Genomic DNA, 17,172 nt, shown 5'->3' on the forward strand with positions numbered 1-17,172 from the left:
CCGCCCTCTCCCCCCTCCCACCGCTCGCGCCCGCCCTTCCCATTGGCTGAGCCGCGCCGAGTGCTCCCCCAGCGCCAGCCCCTTGCTCTGCCAAGGAGCCCCCGGGACTCGCGCGCCCCGATGAGGGGGAAGGGACCCTTAGGCAGAGGGAACCGTGAGGACAGGTGTGATGGCCGGCTTGTAGGCGGCCGGGAGGGGGGAAGGGATTCCACCCCCACCCTAGATTAGCGGCTAAGAAACCTGATTTGAAGGGAAACGGCCGGTCCTTATGCCCTGGTTCCCCACCACGCCGAGCACCGGCTTGGTACACACAGCATGCGCTCAGTGCCTATTGTGGGTGACCCGGGCAAGGCCTGGGCCCTGCGAAGACGAGTCCGGGGTCAAGGGAGACCCTGGAAATAGGAAAAGCAAGACAATCTGGAGGTCCCAGACCAGCGGAGATCTTAAATAAGGGAGGGTGAAATTTAGAAGAGGCACGCCCCCTGCCCCAACACACACACACACACACACACACACACACACACACACACACACCCCTCTGTGGGGCTCTGCAGAGAAGCCGCACAGAGAGGGACATTCTGACAGCAGTTGCGGCCTCCTAGCTGAGGGATCAAAGAGAGGTCCCTGAGCGCGAAGTTCCAACCGGGGGATCCCCGTGTGCGAGCGGCCCGCCCTCCCCCGGCAGCCCGGGGCCAGCTTTGCAGGCCCAATCGGCGGGCTCGGGGCCCGCGGTGGCCGCGGCCCAGCCCCTCGGAAAGCCCTGGCCTAGCCGCAGGCCCCTCCCCCCGGCCAGCTGGCTCGCTCCAGCTGCGGCTCCCTTATTTAGGCAAGGAGGCCTGGGGATGCTCAAGGGCAGGCGGGGTGTCTGCCCGCCGCCTGCTCATCGCCTGCATGGGTCTGAGTGAGGGTCTCCGGGCGCAATGTCCTCGGACTTAGCAGTTAGGCAGGGGCCCGGGAAGGCCAGGGCGGGGAGGCGAGTGTTGACAGCCGAGTGGGCGGGCGGGGAGGGAGGAGTTGCAGCTGAACAGCCGAGGGTCCCCTCCCTGCAGCCGGATCAGAGACCTGTCTAGATGGATGGGGCCATGTGGGGGCTCCTGAGGGCTTGCAGCTGCCTCTGTCCTTGGAGCAGGGGCTGGGTCTTGTCACCAGCGAGAACCATCATGGGTTGTGGGGGGAGGGGAAGAACAAAGGACAGGGAAGGAAGCGGAGTCCCAAAGGAGGAAGGCGCAGAAAGAACTGTCATGGTGAGACCACCCTACCCGGACTCTCACCTTCCACCCAGGAGCAAAAAGATGCAAACACTGGGGCCAAATGGGGCCACTGGCCAGCAGATGACACTCTTTTTTATTTGCTGGTGGGTGGGCAGTGACTCAGGGAGGCAGCCAGTGGGAGAGAAGGAGGTGGCTCCACCAGCTGATTCTAAAAAAGTCCAGAGGCTCTTGCCTGTGCAGTTATTCCTTAGGCCCTCTCCACTGCCAGCAGTTTCCTCATTCACCCCCCAGGGGGCCCAGGGCCTTCCACAGCACAGGCTACCCCTCCTTGGTGACTTGGCATCAAGTGCATCAACACATCTGGGTTCCAGGTAGAACCCAGCCCATGACTGGCCCAGCCCCCGCCCCGCCCCACGGCCACCCCTGGCTGCTGGGTTGCCTGCATGAATCCAGGATGATTCATGTGAGTGAAGTGTCCTCTTGTCCAGGCCAGGGGATGGAGAGAAAGTGAGAAAAGGCCAGCAGCTGAGAATGGGCATGGGAGAGCGAGAAGGGAAAGCGACATCTGTGGTCTCCCCCTCTCTCCAGACCAAAGGAGAGGGAGAACCAGTCCCTGAAGGGAAGGAGTCACTCATCTGAGCTGGCCAGCTGTCCTCCACTCCTGCACCCACGTTGCTGGGGCAGGCCTCTGCTCTTATCCCAAAGGGAAGACAAAGGAGTCAGAGAAGCCCTTCATCCTCCCAAACAGAGAGGAGCCCAGGCACGGGGTAGCCCTCCTTCTGCGCACAGAGGCAAGAAGAGAGCTGCTCCCTCAAGTTGTGCGCAGAGGCAAGAAGAGAGCTGCTCCCTCAAGCTGAGGAAAGCCAGATCTCTCCCTCTCTCCCCCCAACCCACTCCACATACTCAGAAGTCAAAGCTGAATGTAGATTTCTGACTTCCTAGGAGGCCTGAAGGCAGACCCACTTAGCCGCCCCCACACTCAAGAATTGAGCTGAGGAAGAGAAGCTGTGAGAGGGGGCAAGCTCTCCCCAAAGCACATTTCTGGGCCTTCAGATGAGCTGATGGAGAAGCCCCCACTGCCATCAACTTCCCACCTCTGCTACCACCAGATCTGGGACAAAGAGAAAAGGGTCCAGCCCTAATACCAAGGGCTGTTAAGCCTCTAGAATCTGCCCCACCCCCATCTCAGCTCCAAGAGCCATTTCAGAGACCATTCCTGGGAAGAGCTCTCCCGCACCCTGCCTGTGACTGAGGGAAGAGAGAGGCTACAGTGAGCTATCTAGGCTCCTCCCAGCTCCCAAAAAGAAACAATTTAGGGAGAAAAGTCTGCAGAAAGCATCTTGCCCACCCTGCTCTCTGCTCCTGCTCAGTCCGAAGGCGTGGAGCCAGGACATCTTGGAAGGAAAAAGAGAAATGGAAGCCTGCTCTGCCAGAGGTCCCCCAAGGAGCGGGCCAGGCAAGACACCACCAAAGCCAGGCCCAGGAGAGCCTGGGGTTACCCACGGGGGACTGGGAAGCTGTTCCAGTCAGCTGGGCACAGGAGAGACCGCTTACAGAGCAATGGTTCCTGGGAAACCCTGGGGGAGGAAGAACAGCATGAGTAGTCCCTTGATGCTTGAACATGGTGGAGTTTTTTGTTTTTCTGTGCAACTGGGTCCCTAGAATAGAGATTTTTTTCAGATATGAACTGGAATTGGAGGAGAAAAGAATCAAAGAAACAGCATGTTTCCCCTCCAGAAGTGGATGATCAGGGCTTATTGATAGAAAAAAAGGGAAGTAGGAAGGAAAGAAAGAAGGAAGAAAGGATGGAAGGAAGGAACTCACCTGAAACCCCTAGCTAGTAGCTAGGACTCTCTTCACTCATCGCCTCTGCAGCTCCACATGTAGCAATCCCGCCAACCACTGGCACATTCCAAGGTCTTCTCTGGACAACCTGATCCCCACCTTTGGTGGGACATTTTCCCTGCCTTTGTGATGTCAAAAGAAGCAAGTAAGGCCCTGGAGACTAGGATTCGGGAGATCTGACTTCTAATTCTGGTTCTGCTACTAGTTGCATCGACAAGTGTTTACTGGGGGCTTTCTAAGTACTGGGCTCTGTGCCAGACACTGCTGGGGGACAAGAGAGATAAGCCAGGATCCCTCCTCCAGGGATTCACAGTCTAGTGAGTTTTGAGGAGACGGTGGGCAGACAGAAACTGCAGTCTGCAGTCAGTGCTGTGGGATTACGAGGAGGTGTCAGTTAATTTCAACCGGAGGAGTCTTGGAGGGCCTTGCCAGGGAAGGAGATTTCAGAGCAGGTCCTTGGAGGTTGGAGATGGGGCAGGGCAGAAGCATTGCAGGTAGAAGAGACAACATAAAGATATATAAAGAAAGGAGAATGGAGATTGGGTCTAGGGACAAAATAGTTTGAAGTGGTGGCAGTGGAGCAGCAGGCTGGCACCATTTGCAGAGGGCTGAGGACTATGAATTTTATTCTGTCTGCAAAGGGGACACAGTAGTGGCAGGAAAGAGTAAGGAAATAGTAGTGGCAGCTGAATGCAGAAGCCACGAATGTAGATATTGTGTCTGTCTTTGTACAGACCCTGGCAAAGAGTAGGTATCCAAAAAAGGTTTATTGATTGAATGACACGTGTAAAATAGTTTGGAGAAAATGAGGTGGATATGAGGTTTTTCCATTACCTATTGCTGTGTAACAGCCACCCCAAGATCCAGTGGCTTAACTGGATATATTTTGCTCATGGATTTGCAACTGGGGTTGTTTCCACCAGGACCACTTTTCTCTGCTTTACTCCAAACTAGAGACTGGAAGGTTCATCTACTTACATTTGGTGGTTGGTGCTGGCTCTTGGCTGGGACCTGAGCTAGGACTGGGGCCAGACAGCTACACGAAGCCCTTCTGTGTGGCCACTTGGCTCCCTCACAGCATGGTGGCTGTGTTCCAAGGGCCAGTGTCCCAAGAGAAGTCCAGTCAGCAGCTGTATTACCTTGAGTAACTTAGCCTTAAAAAATCACATAAAGCAACTTCTGCTGTAATTATGGCCCATCAGATGCAAGGAGAACCAACATAGACCCCCCACCTCTCAGTGGAGGAGTGTTGCTGTCACACTGGAAGAAAAGCATATGTATTGGCACGACCACCTTGGGAAAATATCGTCTGCCACACAGAGCAATACAATAGTCCAAGGGAGAGACGCCCAACACTCGAACCGGGTCAGAGGTGATGGAAAAGGGCCCATTTGTTGTGTAACTTTAGGAGTACCACTAAATCTCACTTTCCTTACCTGTAAAATGAGGAGACCAAACAAGCTGATCTCTGAGATCCCTTCCAGCTCTAGCAGTGAGTGATTCCTTAATTCCACACAGCAACACACCCACCCATGAGTGGTTCCTCCATTTCTCCTCAATACCCATCTTCACCTCCACCTCCTGCCTCTGCTCTCTCATCCTGGGTGCGCTTGGAGCCAGTGGTTACTCCACAAATAGCACCATGATCCAGCCCGCATATTTATGTCATACTAAAAATGTGACGCAGGAGACCCCTAAGGACAAGATAGAAGCCCCTGAGACTGATCAATCTCCCATTTTATCTGCTGTGTTTGCATCACAGTAGCATCTACTGGAAACCACAAACACAAAGAACTCATTATCTAACTGGGAAAAGAACCAACGGGCATGAAAAAACTTGGATATGAAATATCAGAAGAACAATCTGTTAACATTGAGGATACATGGAGGGGTTGTCCAGAAGAAGAGGGCTCTGGGTGGGCTGGGGCAGCTTGGAAAACTTCCTGGAGGATTTTGGTCCTTCTGCATGGTAAGGGCTTTCTTGGGTACAAAGGAAGGCGGTGAACATCTTCATAAAGCAATATCCAAAGAGGAGTCAGGTGTGGGTTTCCCCATCAATCTATACCTATACCCCAGATGAGAAAGAGAAGGGCCAGTTTCAGTTTCCTCTGACTGAAAACTTAATAGTCATCTGTTCCTTTGATTTAAGGCCTGGGATTTTTAGACACAAGAAGGGGCTTCAAGTGAGGCTCCAAAACTTAGCAAGTACTGGAAGCTCCAGAATTAGTATATAGGATAGGCTGATAGGGAGAAAGAATCCGATTATAAGGAGGCTGGGACATTTGTCTGGAGGTTGAATTTGCATGTATTCCTTTTTAAATGTATTTACTAAGCACCTAATGTGTACCTAACACTATTCTAGAAAATAGGTTGGTTTTGTTTTAAATAATGCCCTGACAGTTTGCAGAACTAGTACACTGTTTTGACATATATCAGGGGATTTATTTTTGAGTAGCTTTGAGGGATTAAAAAATATGAAGAACCAAGACATGCTTTGGGCTACCTTGCCAGGGAAGCTGGCCCTGGAGGAGATCCCAAGCTCTCTTAGCTACTCAATGCCTCCAGCCAGGTTGGAGCTTTGTCCTCTGTCCAAGGTGCTGAAAACACTTTATGGCAGGCTCAGCAGAAAACCAGGGAGGGCAGCCCAGGTGACAAGACTGAGGCACTCTTCAGGACACAGTGCATTAGATGGTCACCCCAAATCCTGAAAATGCCTCTGGAGCTGGACAGCTCCTGGAGGCAGCACAGGGTGAAACAAGAGCTCGGTTTGCCAGTCAGTGCTGAGAATACCACGTCTCACGTGCTTTCAGAGTGTGCCTTCCTCCCTCACTCCCCCAACAGCCATCAGAAAAAGATGTGAATAAACCCCTGAACTTTACACTTGCAACTCTTAGGATTTACTTTGGTAGTTTGTTGCTTTATAAAATATTAGAGCCAGGAACAAACACTTTCATATGTTAGACAATAAAACAGAGATTCACAGTGGCAAGGACTCTGCTTCAAGGTTGTGCCACAGGTTAGAAATGGAGCTGGACATGAAATAGTGTCTCCTGGTTCTCAGTTAAGTGATTTTTCCACCACACCAAGCCAGGTGGGGGATTACATACCACATATAACAAGAGCTAAAGAAATTTGAGATATGTGTGTGTGAGAGAGAGAGAGACCAGAGCACTTTAGATACAGAGGTGGCTCTGCCAGCTCTCCAGAACTTTTCCTGTTCATCCTGCTAATATCAGGCAGAATTAAGAGCCTACCCCAGCTTGGAATGAAAATGCTAACCCAACAGTAGCTTCATATCCTAGCCCATCCCAAGGATCATCAGCTACTGAGCCAGCCAACACCAAGGACCTGAGAAGATAACTCAGGTTCAAATAGGTCTTACATGGCCAGAAACAGTGGCTCACACCTGTAATCCCAGCACTTTGGGAGGCTGAGGTGGGAGGATGGCTTGAGCCCAGGTGTTCAAGACCAGCCTAGGCAACATAGTGAGACCTCATCTCTGCAAAAAGAAAATATTAGTTCGGTGTGATGGCACATACCTGTAGTCCCAGCTATTCAGGAAGTTGAAGCAAGAGGATCGCTTGAGCCGGGTAAGTCAAGGCTGCAGCTAGCTGTTAACTTCTCTTTTTCTGAGACAGGGTGTCACTCTGTCTCCCAGGCTGGGGTGCAGTGACACAATCATGGCCCACTGTAGCCTTGACCTCTTGGGCTCAGGTGATCCTCCCACTTCAGCCCCCCAAGCAGCTGGGACTACAGGCGTACGCCATTATGCCTGGCTAATTTTTGCAATTTTTTTTTTATAGAGACAAGGTCTCACTATGTTGCCCAGTCTGGTTTTGACCTCCTGGACTCAAGTGATCCATCCTCCTCAGCCTCCTAAAGTACTGGGATTACAGGCATAAGCCACCGTGCCCAGCTGCAGTGAGCCGTGATGGCACCACTGCACTCCAGCCTGGGCAACAGAGTGAGAACCTGTCTCAAAAAACAAAAACAAAAAACAAACAGGTCTCCCACTCCATCATCTCTCTGATATACCCACAAACAATTATCCATCGCTTTCTATGTGCCCCCCACTGAGAAATGCTCCTAAGGAAATATATGATATACAATACAGTCCCTGGCCTTACAAAATTTGCAATTAGTTGGGAAGACAAGATTTTCACCTATGATTAGACAATATTACAGGAGCCAAATACAAATAATGGCAGCTGACAAGAGAAGTTACATAGTCCTAGATCCCAAGTCTAAGAAGTGGTGCGGACCATGAATGCTTTTTCTTTTTCTAAAAGTGTTATTCATTTTTGTAAAATAGAGACAGGATCTCCCTATGTTGCCCAAAATGGTCTCAAACTCCTGGGCTCACGCGATCCTCCTACCTGGGCCTCCCAAAGTGCTGGGATTGCAGGTGTGAGCCACGGCGCGGACAGACAATGAATGCTTTGACTTCAGGGTCTGAAGGAATCGTTTTAAAGCCAGAAGTAAAGGGAAGGCTTCGCAAGGGAGGAAGGCTTAGGGAGAATTTGGCTGAGCTGAGAATTGTGGTCAGGACCTCATCTCTGTCCCTCTGGGGGACCAGCAGTCCAGTGCAGGGCCAGATAGAGCCAGTGAGGATGTGAAAGTGACGGCAGAGGCCGATCGCAATGCTGGGGCGCTGAAATGTCCGGAAGAGAGAACTCAATCTTTCCCCGCTGAGAAAGAATAGGCCCTGAGAGCTCCCCCTTCTGGATCCGCGCGGCAGAACACCATCTTCCTCTAGGAGGTGGGCTCAGCAGTGCCCAGCGCCTCCGGGGCTGGTGTTTGGGAAACCAGACAACAGACTGGGAACCCCATTTCCTGGGAGCCCCAGGGAAGCCTCAGGTTATCATCAACAGCAAATATGTCACGGACGCCTCTAGGAGGTCACTGGGAGTCAGGGGCATGTAATCTATTTGGGGAGAGCAGGAAAAAAAGACAAGTCACCAATGACTGAAGGTTCACCAGGGCTTGGAGTCAGAATTTCCACATCTCACAAATCAGCAGGGGGCTCTAAAGGCTGCTCCTCCCATCCTGGTCTGGAGAGGGGGCCCAGCCCCTCCTGGGGGCACCTGAGAGGGTTCTGCCCAGACGATCCCAGTGACAGTTGCTATGGAATTTCCATGCTGGGCACACTTGAGGCTCAAAGCCCCAATTCCCAAAAGACCTAGTGCCACAGCAACCATGCCAAGAAACTGGGCCAGGCTGAGGGGTGGCAGCAGAGGGAGACAGGAGGAGGCAGGAAGCGGGCAGGGCCTGTCAGATGGATCCCTGACAACCATCCATCTCAAGTCCGAGGTAACCTTATATCTTTGCCTCAGCAGATAGGATGACTTTGTATGTAGGGCCCTCAGAGCGCAAGACAGGGCACCTATTGTGAGCATTCAGGAGGCCTCAGCCTGCTTCTGAAACCCCCTCGTTCTCACTCTGGATCCCCGGAATAAAGGGCAATTTCGGCCCGGCGCGGTGGCTGACGCCTGTTATCCCAGCACTTTGGGAGGCCGAGGCGGGCAGATCACGAGGTCAGGAGACAAAGCGAGACTCCGTCTCAAAAAAAAAAAAAAAAGAAGGACTTTTTTTGGGGGGCGGGGGCGGGGACGGAGTCTGGCTCTGTCGCCCAGGCTGGAATGCAGTGGCGAGATCCCAGCTCACTGCAAGCTCTGCCTCCCGGGTTTATGCCATTCTCCTGCCTCAGCCTCCGAGCAACTGGGACTACAGGCGCCCGCCATCACGCCCAGCTAATTTTTTGTATTTTTAGTAGAGACGGGGTTTCGCTGTGTTAGCCAGGATGGTCTCCATCTCCTGACCTCGTGATCCGCCCGCCTCGGCCTCCCAAAGTGCTGGGATTACAGGCGTGAGCCACCGCGCCCGGCCAAAAAAGGGAAATTTCAGGTTCCCACGGATGGGAAAGCCTTCATATCCACCCAGATGCTCTCGGCCCAAATTAGCTTTGGAGGGGCAGGGCCCAGATGAGGAGTCTGGTCAGTGAGGAAGCCCAGGATGCAGAACCCATGGGCAACTACAAAACTGTGAGATGGGGAGCTCCCCAGCTGGGGAGCAGGGAGGGGGCACGGGGAGATGCCGCCCCGCCCTCAGGTGGGCTCCCTGGGGCAGAGCCTGGTGAACCTCTTCCAGAGACACTTCTGCCTCCTGGCTGCCAGACTGAGTGACCTGGAAACCCAAGACCTTACCCTGGCAGTGGCAGGGGTCTGCCAGCCTCTGGGGGTTCCTGGGGGTCTGGACCAACTTTCACCTTCCCAAGGGAAATGTGAGCACCTCCAGGCCTTGATCAACCTTCAGGTTTAGATTCTTCTTTCCACACCACTGCCCTGAGAGTATGTGTGTGTGAGAGAGAGTGCATGCATGCATGGATGTATGTGTGTGTGTCTCAGTTTGTTCAGGCTGCTGTAAGAAAACACCATGGACCAGGTGACCTAAAGACAACATAAATTTACTTCTCACAGTTCTAGACGCTGCCGTCTAAGATCAAGGTGCTGGCACATTCCATGTCTGGTGAAGACCCACAGTTCATAGACAGTGCCTTCTCACTGTGTCCTCACATGATGGAGAGGTGAGGGATCTCTCTGGGGTTTTTTTCTTAAGGGCATGCATCCTATTCAGGAAGGTTCCTCCCTCACAACCTCAACACCCCAAACACCTCTCCTCCTAACACCATCACCTTGGGGGCTAGGATCTCAACATATGAATTTGTGGGGAAGTCAAACGTTCCCCGAAACATTTGGGTGTGAGAGAGAGTATGCATGGATGTATGTGTGTGTGTGAGTGTGCATGCATGCATGCATGTATGTGTGTGTATATGTGCATGTGTGTGCATGCATGCTTGGATATATGTATGAGAAAGTGCCCACGCATGCATGGATGTATGTGTGTGTGTGTATGTGTGTATGTGAAGTTACCTCCTGAACCTTCAGTTTGACACACCCCATGTGGTCTATGCAAGAAGCAGTGAGGGGAGGATTTGTCCCAATAAAGGCCCCTGCTCTTCTGGGGGTGGGCCCAAATGAGCCACCTTGGGACCCCAGATGGCTGGTGTAGACCCACCACCCGATGTGGGCTCAGAGGCACACGCCGTGGGCTCCTCGCCCAACCCCTGGGTCTCCCCTTACATCCCCTGGGTCTCCCCCCTCTTCGTGGTGTCTGATCCTTGGACTGTGCTGGAATCGCTCCTCCTCGGCTCTCTGCTGCCCTCATGTGGCTGTCTCAAGAAGGGCTGAGGCTGCCAGGGGGCGCCCAGGATCAACACAGGAATCTCTTCAGACAGGCAACCCCCGTCCACAGCCCGGAACCCTCAGCACCCCAGAACCTGCCCCAACGCCCTCACCAAATGCTCAGCACCAATTCCGCAATCTGGAAGCTGAGCAAATGTCTCCACCCCCCAGCACTCAGCATGAGTTACATCCTCGGGAGGGGGACGCCTGGCCGCAGTTGCTCCCCCGCCCCTCTCCCGCTGCTCCCGCCTCCCTTCCCTCCTTTCCCTGCTCCCCACCCCGTCCTTGCCAGCAGGCAGGAAGGAAGCTGCTCATAGTGCAAGGGTGGGGTACTTCCAGCTCACACTGAACAGCCCCGGGCTGGGCTATAAAGAGTCAGGGACTTCCGCTCAGTCACCCCTGCCCTCACCCCCCCAGGCCCCCATGCGCACACCCCAGGCCCAAGGCCTTCCCTTCCCAGCACAGCCCTCCAAGGTCAGGGCGAACCCCGCCCAGCCCTGCACAGCACTCTGGTCTGAGAGGGAAGGCAGGAGCAAGCTTTGCCGCCTCTTCGCTTCTTCGGCGTTGTGGAGGGGGCAGGGGGCACAGGGCACAGCCCTCCCCCAGGGAGGGGTCCTTACCCACAGAAGGCTGTCACCTTATCCCTGGGGACTGGGCCGTCCCTCCCCAAGGCAGGAGCACAGCCACTGTCAGGGACAAGGGGGCTCAGTTCCCAACCAAATCATCTCCAAAGCCCGTTCAGCTTCAGATCTCATGATTTAAGATGGAAATTCTTTCAGCCAAATAGAAAACCTCCAACCTTGAAAACTTTTTTCAGAAAGTACTCTTTAAAACATGGTTACCAACATGAGCAATCAGCCACTAAGATGCATCGGCATCATTCCTGGCAGGGCTGCAGGCATAGAGCAGGCCAGCACTAGGCAGAGCCCTGGGGAGGGCAGGCCTCCTCCGACAGGCCCGGGAATCAGCTGTTCTCATCAGAGCACCTTGGTGGAAGGCAGGACACTCAGGACAACACTGGCCACGGCCCAAGAAAGGGGAAGCAGGGAATCCCCTGTCCAGAGAGCATTCACCTCTGACTTTTCCTGTCTGTTTGACTTTTTCTTCCTCCTTTTCTTAAGACCCTGCCATGGCATCCTCCGCCCCAATTCAAACCCAATCCAGGCCTACTCTGACCCTCAGCTTTCAGCGCTGACCGTACTGAACTGGACCCCATCCTCCCTGTGACCCTCAGCCTTCAGTGCTGGCTGTACTGAACTGTAAACCCATCCTCCCTGTGGTCACAGAGTGCTCCTTCTTGGACCCCTCCCCTTCACCTAGATTGATTTCTTTCTGCCCACCCAGACCCATCTAGCCTCAGCTAATTCCCTTCTCAGTGGTCCCTCTCCATTGCCCCCAGAACACAGCTTCCAGTCCCCAGGTGGCTGCACACATTTGCAACAAAACAAGCCAATGTATGAAGCAATCCTGCTCAGTGCAGGACCTCAACCCAGCAGAGGATCCCCACAGAGGGGAACTGGCCTGTGTCTTCCAGAGCACACAGGTTCATTTAAGTGAGAACCCACACCCACAGACCAAGCTGCCCAGAAATCACAACCAGGAGAACCCAGAGAAAGAGCTGTCCCCAGGGCCTTGTGGACAGGGTGACAGCCACCCAGGGAGCATGGAGAAGGGGACGTAAGGAAGGCCTCACAGAGGAATCATCCTGCGGCTGTGTTGGTTAGGTCCTTCAGGAAGCAGGGTCCCAGGAGTTGGAAGCATAAGAGGAATACTGGGGGCAATGCCTGAGAAAGATAACAGCGACTGGGAGCAGGAGTGGGACGGGCAGGGGCAGGATCTGGCCCGCAATGCTGGGCTCACATCTGCACGGGAGGGAAGAAGAAGGGCCTCACATCAGCCCAGCAGGGGATGGTAAGCCCACAGACATCCTGGGGCTCAGTTACTATCTAAGTGTTAGAAAGAATTTTTCGGTGCCACAGAAGAAGTAGCACTCAGATATAAATTTTCTCAGCAAGGCAATTTTACTTTTAGAGAAGGATGAATCTCACAGACGGAGAAATGGCGAGAGCACACCTGAACAAGGGAAGGGAAGGGGTTTTTATCCCTAATGCAGGTAGCCCCTACTGCTGTGTCATTCCCCTGTTGGCTAGGGTGGGACCACACAATCTAAACTAATTGCAATTGGCTATTTTAAAGAGAGCAGGGGTACGAGCCGGATTGGCAGGGTGAGTAGTTTGGCAGGAACTACGGTTACAGAACAGGTGACTCAGGATGACTCAGGTCAGAGCAGGTGACCAGGAGTGACTCAGGTTGGAGCAGGTGATAGAGGCTAGGAGGGGGTTGTTTACTGAAACTAGGGGCAAGGAGATGAAGAGAACATGGAAGTTAAACTTTAAAATGAAGAACAAATAACAGGGGAGCTGAACATACTGATGCATTGGTTCTTTGGAGAGGATCTCAGAACTCATTGTACTTAACAATTTACAGTCTAAAACCTTAGAAGAGGAATTTATTATATCCTACACAAGCCTCCAGGGAAGCACATGGCCTTGGACTGAAGGCTGGCATCTGGAAGCTGTCAGCCACCAGCACTTTCTGCAGCAGGTACCTGCTCTCTAGGAGGGAGGTATGGGTGGTGCACCTCCAGAGCTGCCCGGGCTGGGCCTCAAGGAAGAGAAAGATTTTCTTTTGTCAAAGGGGGAAGGGAGAGGTGGAGGGAACAGCACAGTAGCGGCCCAGGGACAGGGAAGCACAGGACCATTAGGGAAACATGAGAAAGCCCATTTGTCTAGAACAGAGGATTCAAGCAGTGCACTGAGGAAAATGAGGGCCAGGCCAATGTGTTGGAGCGGCTTTGGCCTTGGCTGAGGGTTTTGGGTAGAGCCAAAGCGTAAGGTAAGCCCTGCTTTCCAGAGGAATCTAGCAGAGCGTGGAGCACAGATGGGACTGGAAGGCCTGGGAGGAGTCAGGAGGCCACAGGGACAGGCCACAGCCAGTGGTGCAGGCAAGAAGACAACGGCAGTCCACTGCGGCTCACACCTGGAATCCCAGCCTGTTGGGAGGTCGAGGCAGGTGGATCACCTGAGGTCAGGAGTTTGAGACCAGCCTGGCCAACATGGCGAAACCCTGTCTCTACTAAATATACAAAAATTAGCTAGGTGTGGTGGCAGGTGCCTGTAATCTCAGCTACTCAGGAGCCTGGGGCAGGAGAATCGCTTGAACCCAGGAGGCGGAGGTTTTAGTAAGCCAAGATAGCACCATTGCATTCCAGCCTGGGTGACAGAAGTGAGACTCCGTCTCAAAAAAAAAAAAAAAAAAAAATTAGCCAGGCGTGGTGGTGAATGCCTGTTGTCCTGGGGAGGCTGAGGCATGAGAATTACTCCAGGAGGCAGAGGTTGCAATGAACCAAGATCACGCCAATGCACTCCAGAGCAAGACTGTCTAAAAAAAAAAAAAGACAGAAGGATGTCAGCATCTGATGCTGGCTGTCACCTTGACCCCGAGGATGCCAGTCACAGCTCCATTAACCGGGACCTCGGAAAATGAGTCAGCCTTGGTCATGCACATTTCAAGTGGTGGCTGAAGCCAGACTTGGGATCTGTTGTCTCCTCTAGCATGGTAGAAGATGCCTGAAAAGTAGGGGCTAGATCCCATCCCCTGCCCCACTGGGAAGGTGAGGTGGTGGGGTGGGGTGGCCCTCAGGTTTGGGGCCATGGAACAAAGCCCAAGCTGCCCTTCCATCTCCCTCCTCCTGAGACAGGGGCAGCAGGGCACACTAGTGTCCAGGAGCAGCCTTCTGCATGCTTATGAGGCCCCTTCACCCTCCACCCTCCAAAACTGGCAGACCCCACCTTCTTGGTGTGACCCCAGAGCTCTGAGCACAGCCCGTTCCTTCCGCCTGCCTGCCCCCCACCCAGACCCACCCCAATCTTATCCTCCACTGCTTTTCAGAGGAGTCTGGCCAACAAAAATTCTCTTGTTTGTTTGTCTGTCTGCCGCTCCCAGTCTCTGCCTCTCCCAGTCTCTCAGCCTCTGTTTCTTTCTTGAACTTTCTCTCAGTCTCTGAGGTCTCAAAATCATGAGGCTTCGACCCCTGTGGACCAGATGTCCAGCTAGTGGCCTTTCTCCAGCCCCCCCAAGATGGCACAGAACTACAAACCCCAGCATGCACTCTGGCCTGAAGTGCTTTGAGAGCACTGGTATGCCCCATCTGCATTCTGGGAACTGTAGTTTCCCTAGCCCCACATGCTCTCGCCAAGGCATAAAGCTCTTCCCTGGCTGGCTGACCCCACCTCGGCCCTAGTCTCTGCTGACCTGCAGCCCTGGGAAGCATGCGTCACTGAATGACAGGGTGGGGGTGGAGGCCCTGGATGGCAACTTCCTGCTCTTTTGTGTCCCCCACTTGAGTCATGGGGGTGTGGGGGTTCCAGGAAATTGGGGCTGGGAGGGGAAGGGATACCCTAATGTCAGACTCAAGGACAAAAAGTCACTGCATCCTTGCTGGGCCTCTATCCCCAAGAACCCAAAAGAACTCAAGGGTGGGGATCCAGGAGCTCTTGAATGTATACGTGAGGTGAAGGAGAGAACCTGCGTGGCCCTAGAGGTCCCTGTGGTCACTGAGAGTGTGGGATGCCATGCCCTGCTGCAGAAAGGGTGCTCACCTTCTGCCCGACCCTTCAGGGAAAGGCTCACAGGGGCGAGGCCAAAGGCCCTTCCGTCTGATGCCACATCACAGAAGGGCCTTTATGACCCCCTGGTGGCTCTACCCTGCCACTCCCCCATGCCCCAGCCCCCATGCTGCAGCCCCAGGGCTCTGCTGGACACCTGGGTCCCACTTATCAGCCTCAGCCCTCACAGCGGAACCCAGGCGTCCGGCCCCCCACCCTCCAGGCCGGCGGGCGTGGAGCTGAGGCTTTAGAGCCTCCCAGCCAGGCTTGTTCCTGTCCCATTGTGTATGGGACAGGGGCGGGGCAAGGGCCAGCACTGGAGAGCCCCCTCCCACTGCCCCCTCCTCTCGGTCCCCTCCCTCTTCCTAAGGAAAAGGCCAGGGCTCTGCTGGAGCAGGCAGCAGAGTGGACGCACAGTGACATGGGCAACTTGAAGAGCGTGGCCCAGGAACCCGGGCCACCCTGTGGCCTGGGGCTGGGGCTGGGCCTTGGGCTGTGCGGCAAGCAGGGCCCAGCCACCTCTGCCCCTGAGCCCAGCCGGGCCCCGGCATCCCTACCCCCGCCAGCGCCAGAACACAGGTAAGGGCCAGGCAGCTAGGAGCAGGTGGGCACAAGGGTGGTGTCAAGGCCTGAAGCCTGGGGCTGGGAAGGTCTGGAACCTGTAGCCCAGCCAGGAGAGCCAGGTCACAAATGCAAAAGGGCTATCGGTGTGCACAGAACAGGACAGTCTGGGAGGCTCAGAAAGGAGACCAGGATCAGAGTCAGCAGGTGAAAGCTGGGAGTAAGGGTGCCAGCTATAGAATCCGGCCAGGGTTTGAATGCTGCTCTGCAGCCAAGAGCTGTTTGAGCAAGTTACTTAACCTCTCTGAACCTCCATTTCTATAGAACGGAGATACGACAATACTTACTCCGTGGGGTAGTAAGTTTCTAGCTCACAGCAAGCATTCAACTGCAGCGATGATTATTTAGCTGGAGAAGAAAGGAGCTGACAGCAGTGGTTACAGGAGAGTGAGAAGGTGGGGTCTCCCAGAAGAGGGAGAGAGTTGGGCAGGAGACTCAGGCCCTGGGGGTAAGGGGACTGAGAAGACAGAGCCACCAGGTTTTTTTGCCCTGCTCCAGCCCCCTCTCCTAGTGGCTGTTACCCGAAAACTGGACCATGCAGTTCCCAGAAGAGTCCTCCCTGGGGCAGAGGTCCCAGTAGAGAGGAAGGACCCAGAGGCCTGGTGGGGTGCCAGGCCTGGGGGCAGGCTGGGGCTGCAGGCAGCTATGCGGGGAAGGCTGAGGGCTGGGGCCCTGCTGCTCAGGCGCACCCTTGGCCTGAGTCCCTCCCTTCCTCCCTGCCGCTAGTGGCTCTGGGAGGAAGTGATAAGGCCTGCGAGGCTTCCCTTCACACAGGGGGCTGCTGTCAGGAGGGGGTGTGAGTGTGGAGGGAAATCAGGGCTGAGGAATCCCTGCAGGGCTTCCCTCCACTCAAGCACCAGGCTCTGTCCCCCTCAGGGTAGGGCTTATAGCAACTTTGTGGGGATTAGACACCCCATCTCCAGAAGAGGTGAGGTGGGTGCTGCAGGTGGGGTGCAAACTCAGCCTCTGGGCATGGACTCAGGAGCTCAGCACCAGCAGCCCCTGTGGCCCAGGACCCTGGTCTATAAACAGAGGCACAGCTCACGCCTACCTCCTAAGGCATGGGGGACGTCAGAAGGCATGCAGCAGGTGGGTCTTGAGATCGCCAGTGCTGTAACAGTGGCCTCCGGGTGACACCTGGGGAGGCCAAAAGGAAACAAACCCTTTCCTGATGACTCTATCCCTGGCTCCCAACAGCCCTCCGAGCTCCCCGCTAACCCAGCCCCCGGAGGGGCCCAAGTTCCCTCGTGTGAAGAACTGGGAGGTGGGGAGCATCGCCTATGACACCCTCAGCGCCCAGGCGCAGCAGGTGAGGCTGGCCTGACGTGTCCCCATACCCATCGTCTCCAGGGGAAAGGGTGGGTAAGGCCAGGCCTCAGATGGGGCCCGAGAGGGAAGCGCCACCCTTCTCTGAATTGGCCTCTTGTTTCCAAAAAGAGGAGAGGACTGGGAAGAACCAGCAGAGTTGAGGGACATGCACGGGACTTGGGTGACCCTCAGCCTCCAGCCTTACCCCCGCACCCGGGCTCAAACGCTCCCCTGTCCCACCCCTGCACCCCTCCTCCCTCTCCCCATCCCACCCCTGCA

The 17,172-nt window shown here is 54.6% G+C and overlaps 1 protein-coding gene across 5 annotated transcripts in view; it reads left to right on the forward strand.

Annotated features, from left to right (window-relative positions):
- Nucleotides 1–12,643: 12,643 nt before the first annotated feature.
- The window catches only part of NOS3 (nitric oxide synthase 3 (endothelial cell)), a 31,071-nt gene continuing 26,542 nt past the window's right edge, over nucleotides 12,644–17,172 (forward strand). For 3 of the 5 annotated variants that reach the window (XM_011941479.1, XM_011941480.1, XM_011941481.1), the window contains exons 1-2: nucleotides 15,076–15,543; nucleotides 16,783–16,894. In XM_011941479.1, the coding sequence (XP_011796869.1) occupies nucleotides 15,092–15,543; nucleotides 16,783–16,894 (564 nt within the window). In that variant the 5' untranslated portion in view covers nucleotides 15,076–15,091. Of the gene's footprint in view, nucleotides 12,902–15,075; nucleotides 15,544–16,782; nucleotides 16,895–17,172 lie in introns of those variants that run through there. The other 2 variants (XM_011941477.1, XM_011941478.1) reach the window with 2 other exon arrangements.

This window comes from Colobus angolensis, unplaced genomic scaffold, assembly GCF_000951035.1.
Source record: "Colobus angolensis palliatus isolate OR3802 unplaced genomic scaffold, Cang.pa_1.0 Scaffold2, whole genome shotgun sequence".
NCBI lineage: Eukaryota > Metazoa > Chordata > Mammalia > Primates > Cercopithecidae > Colobus > Colobus angolensis.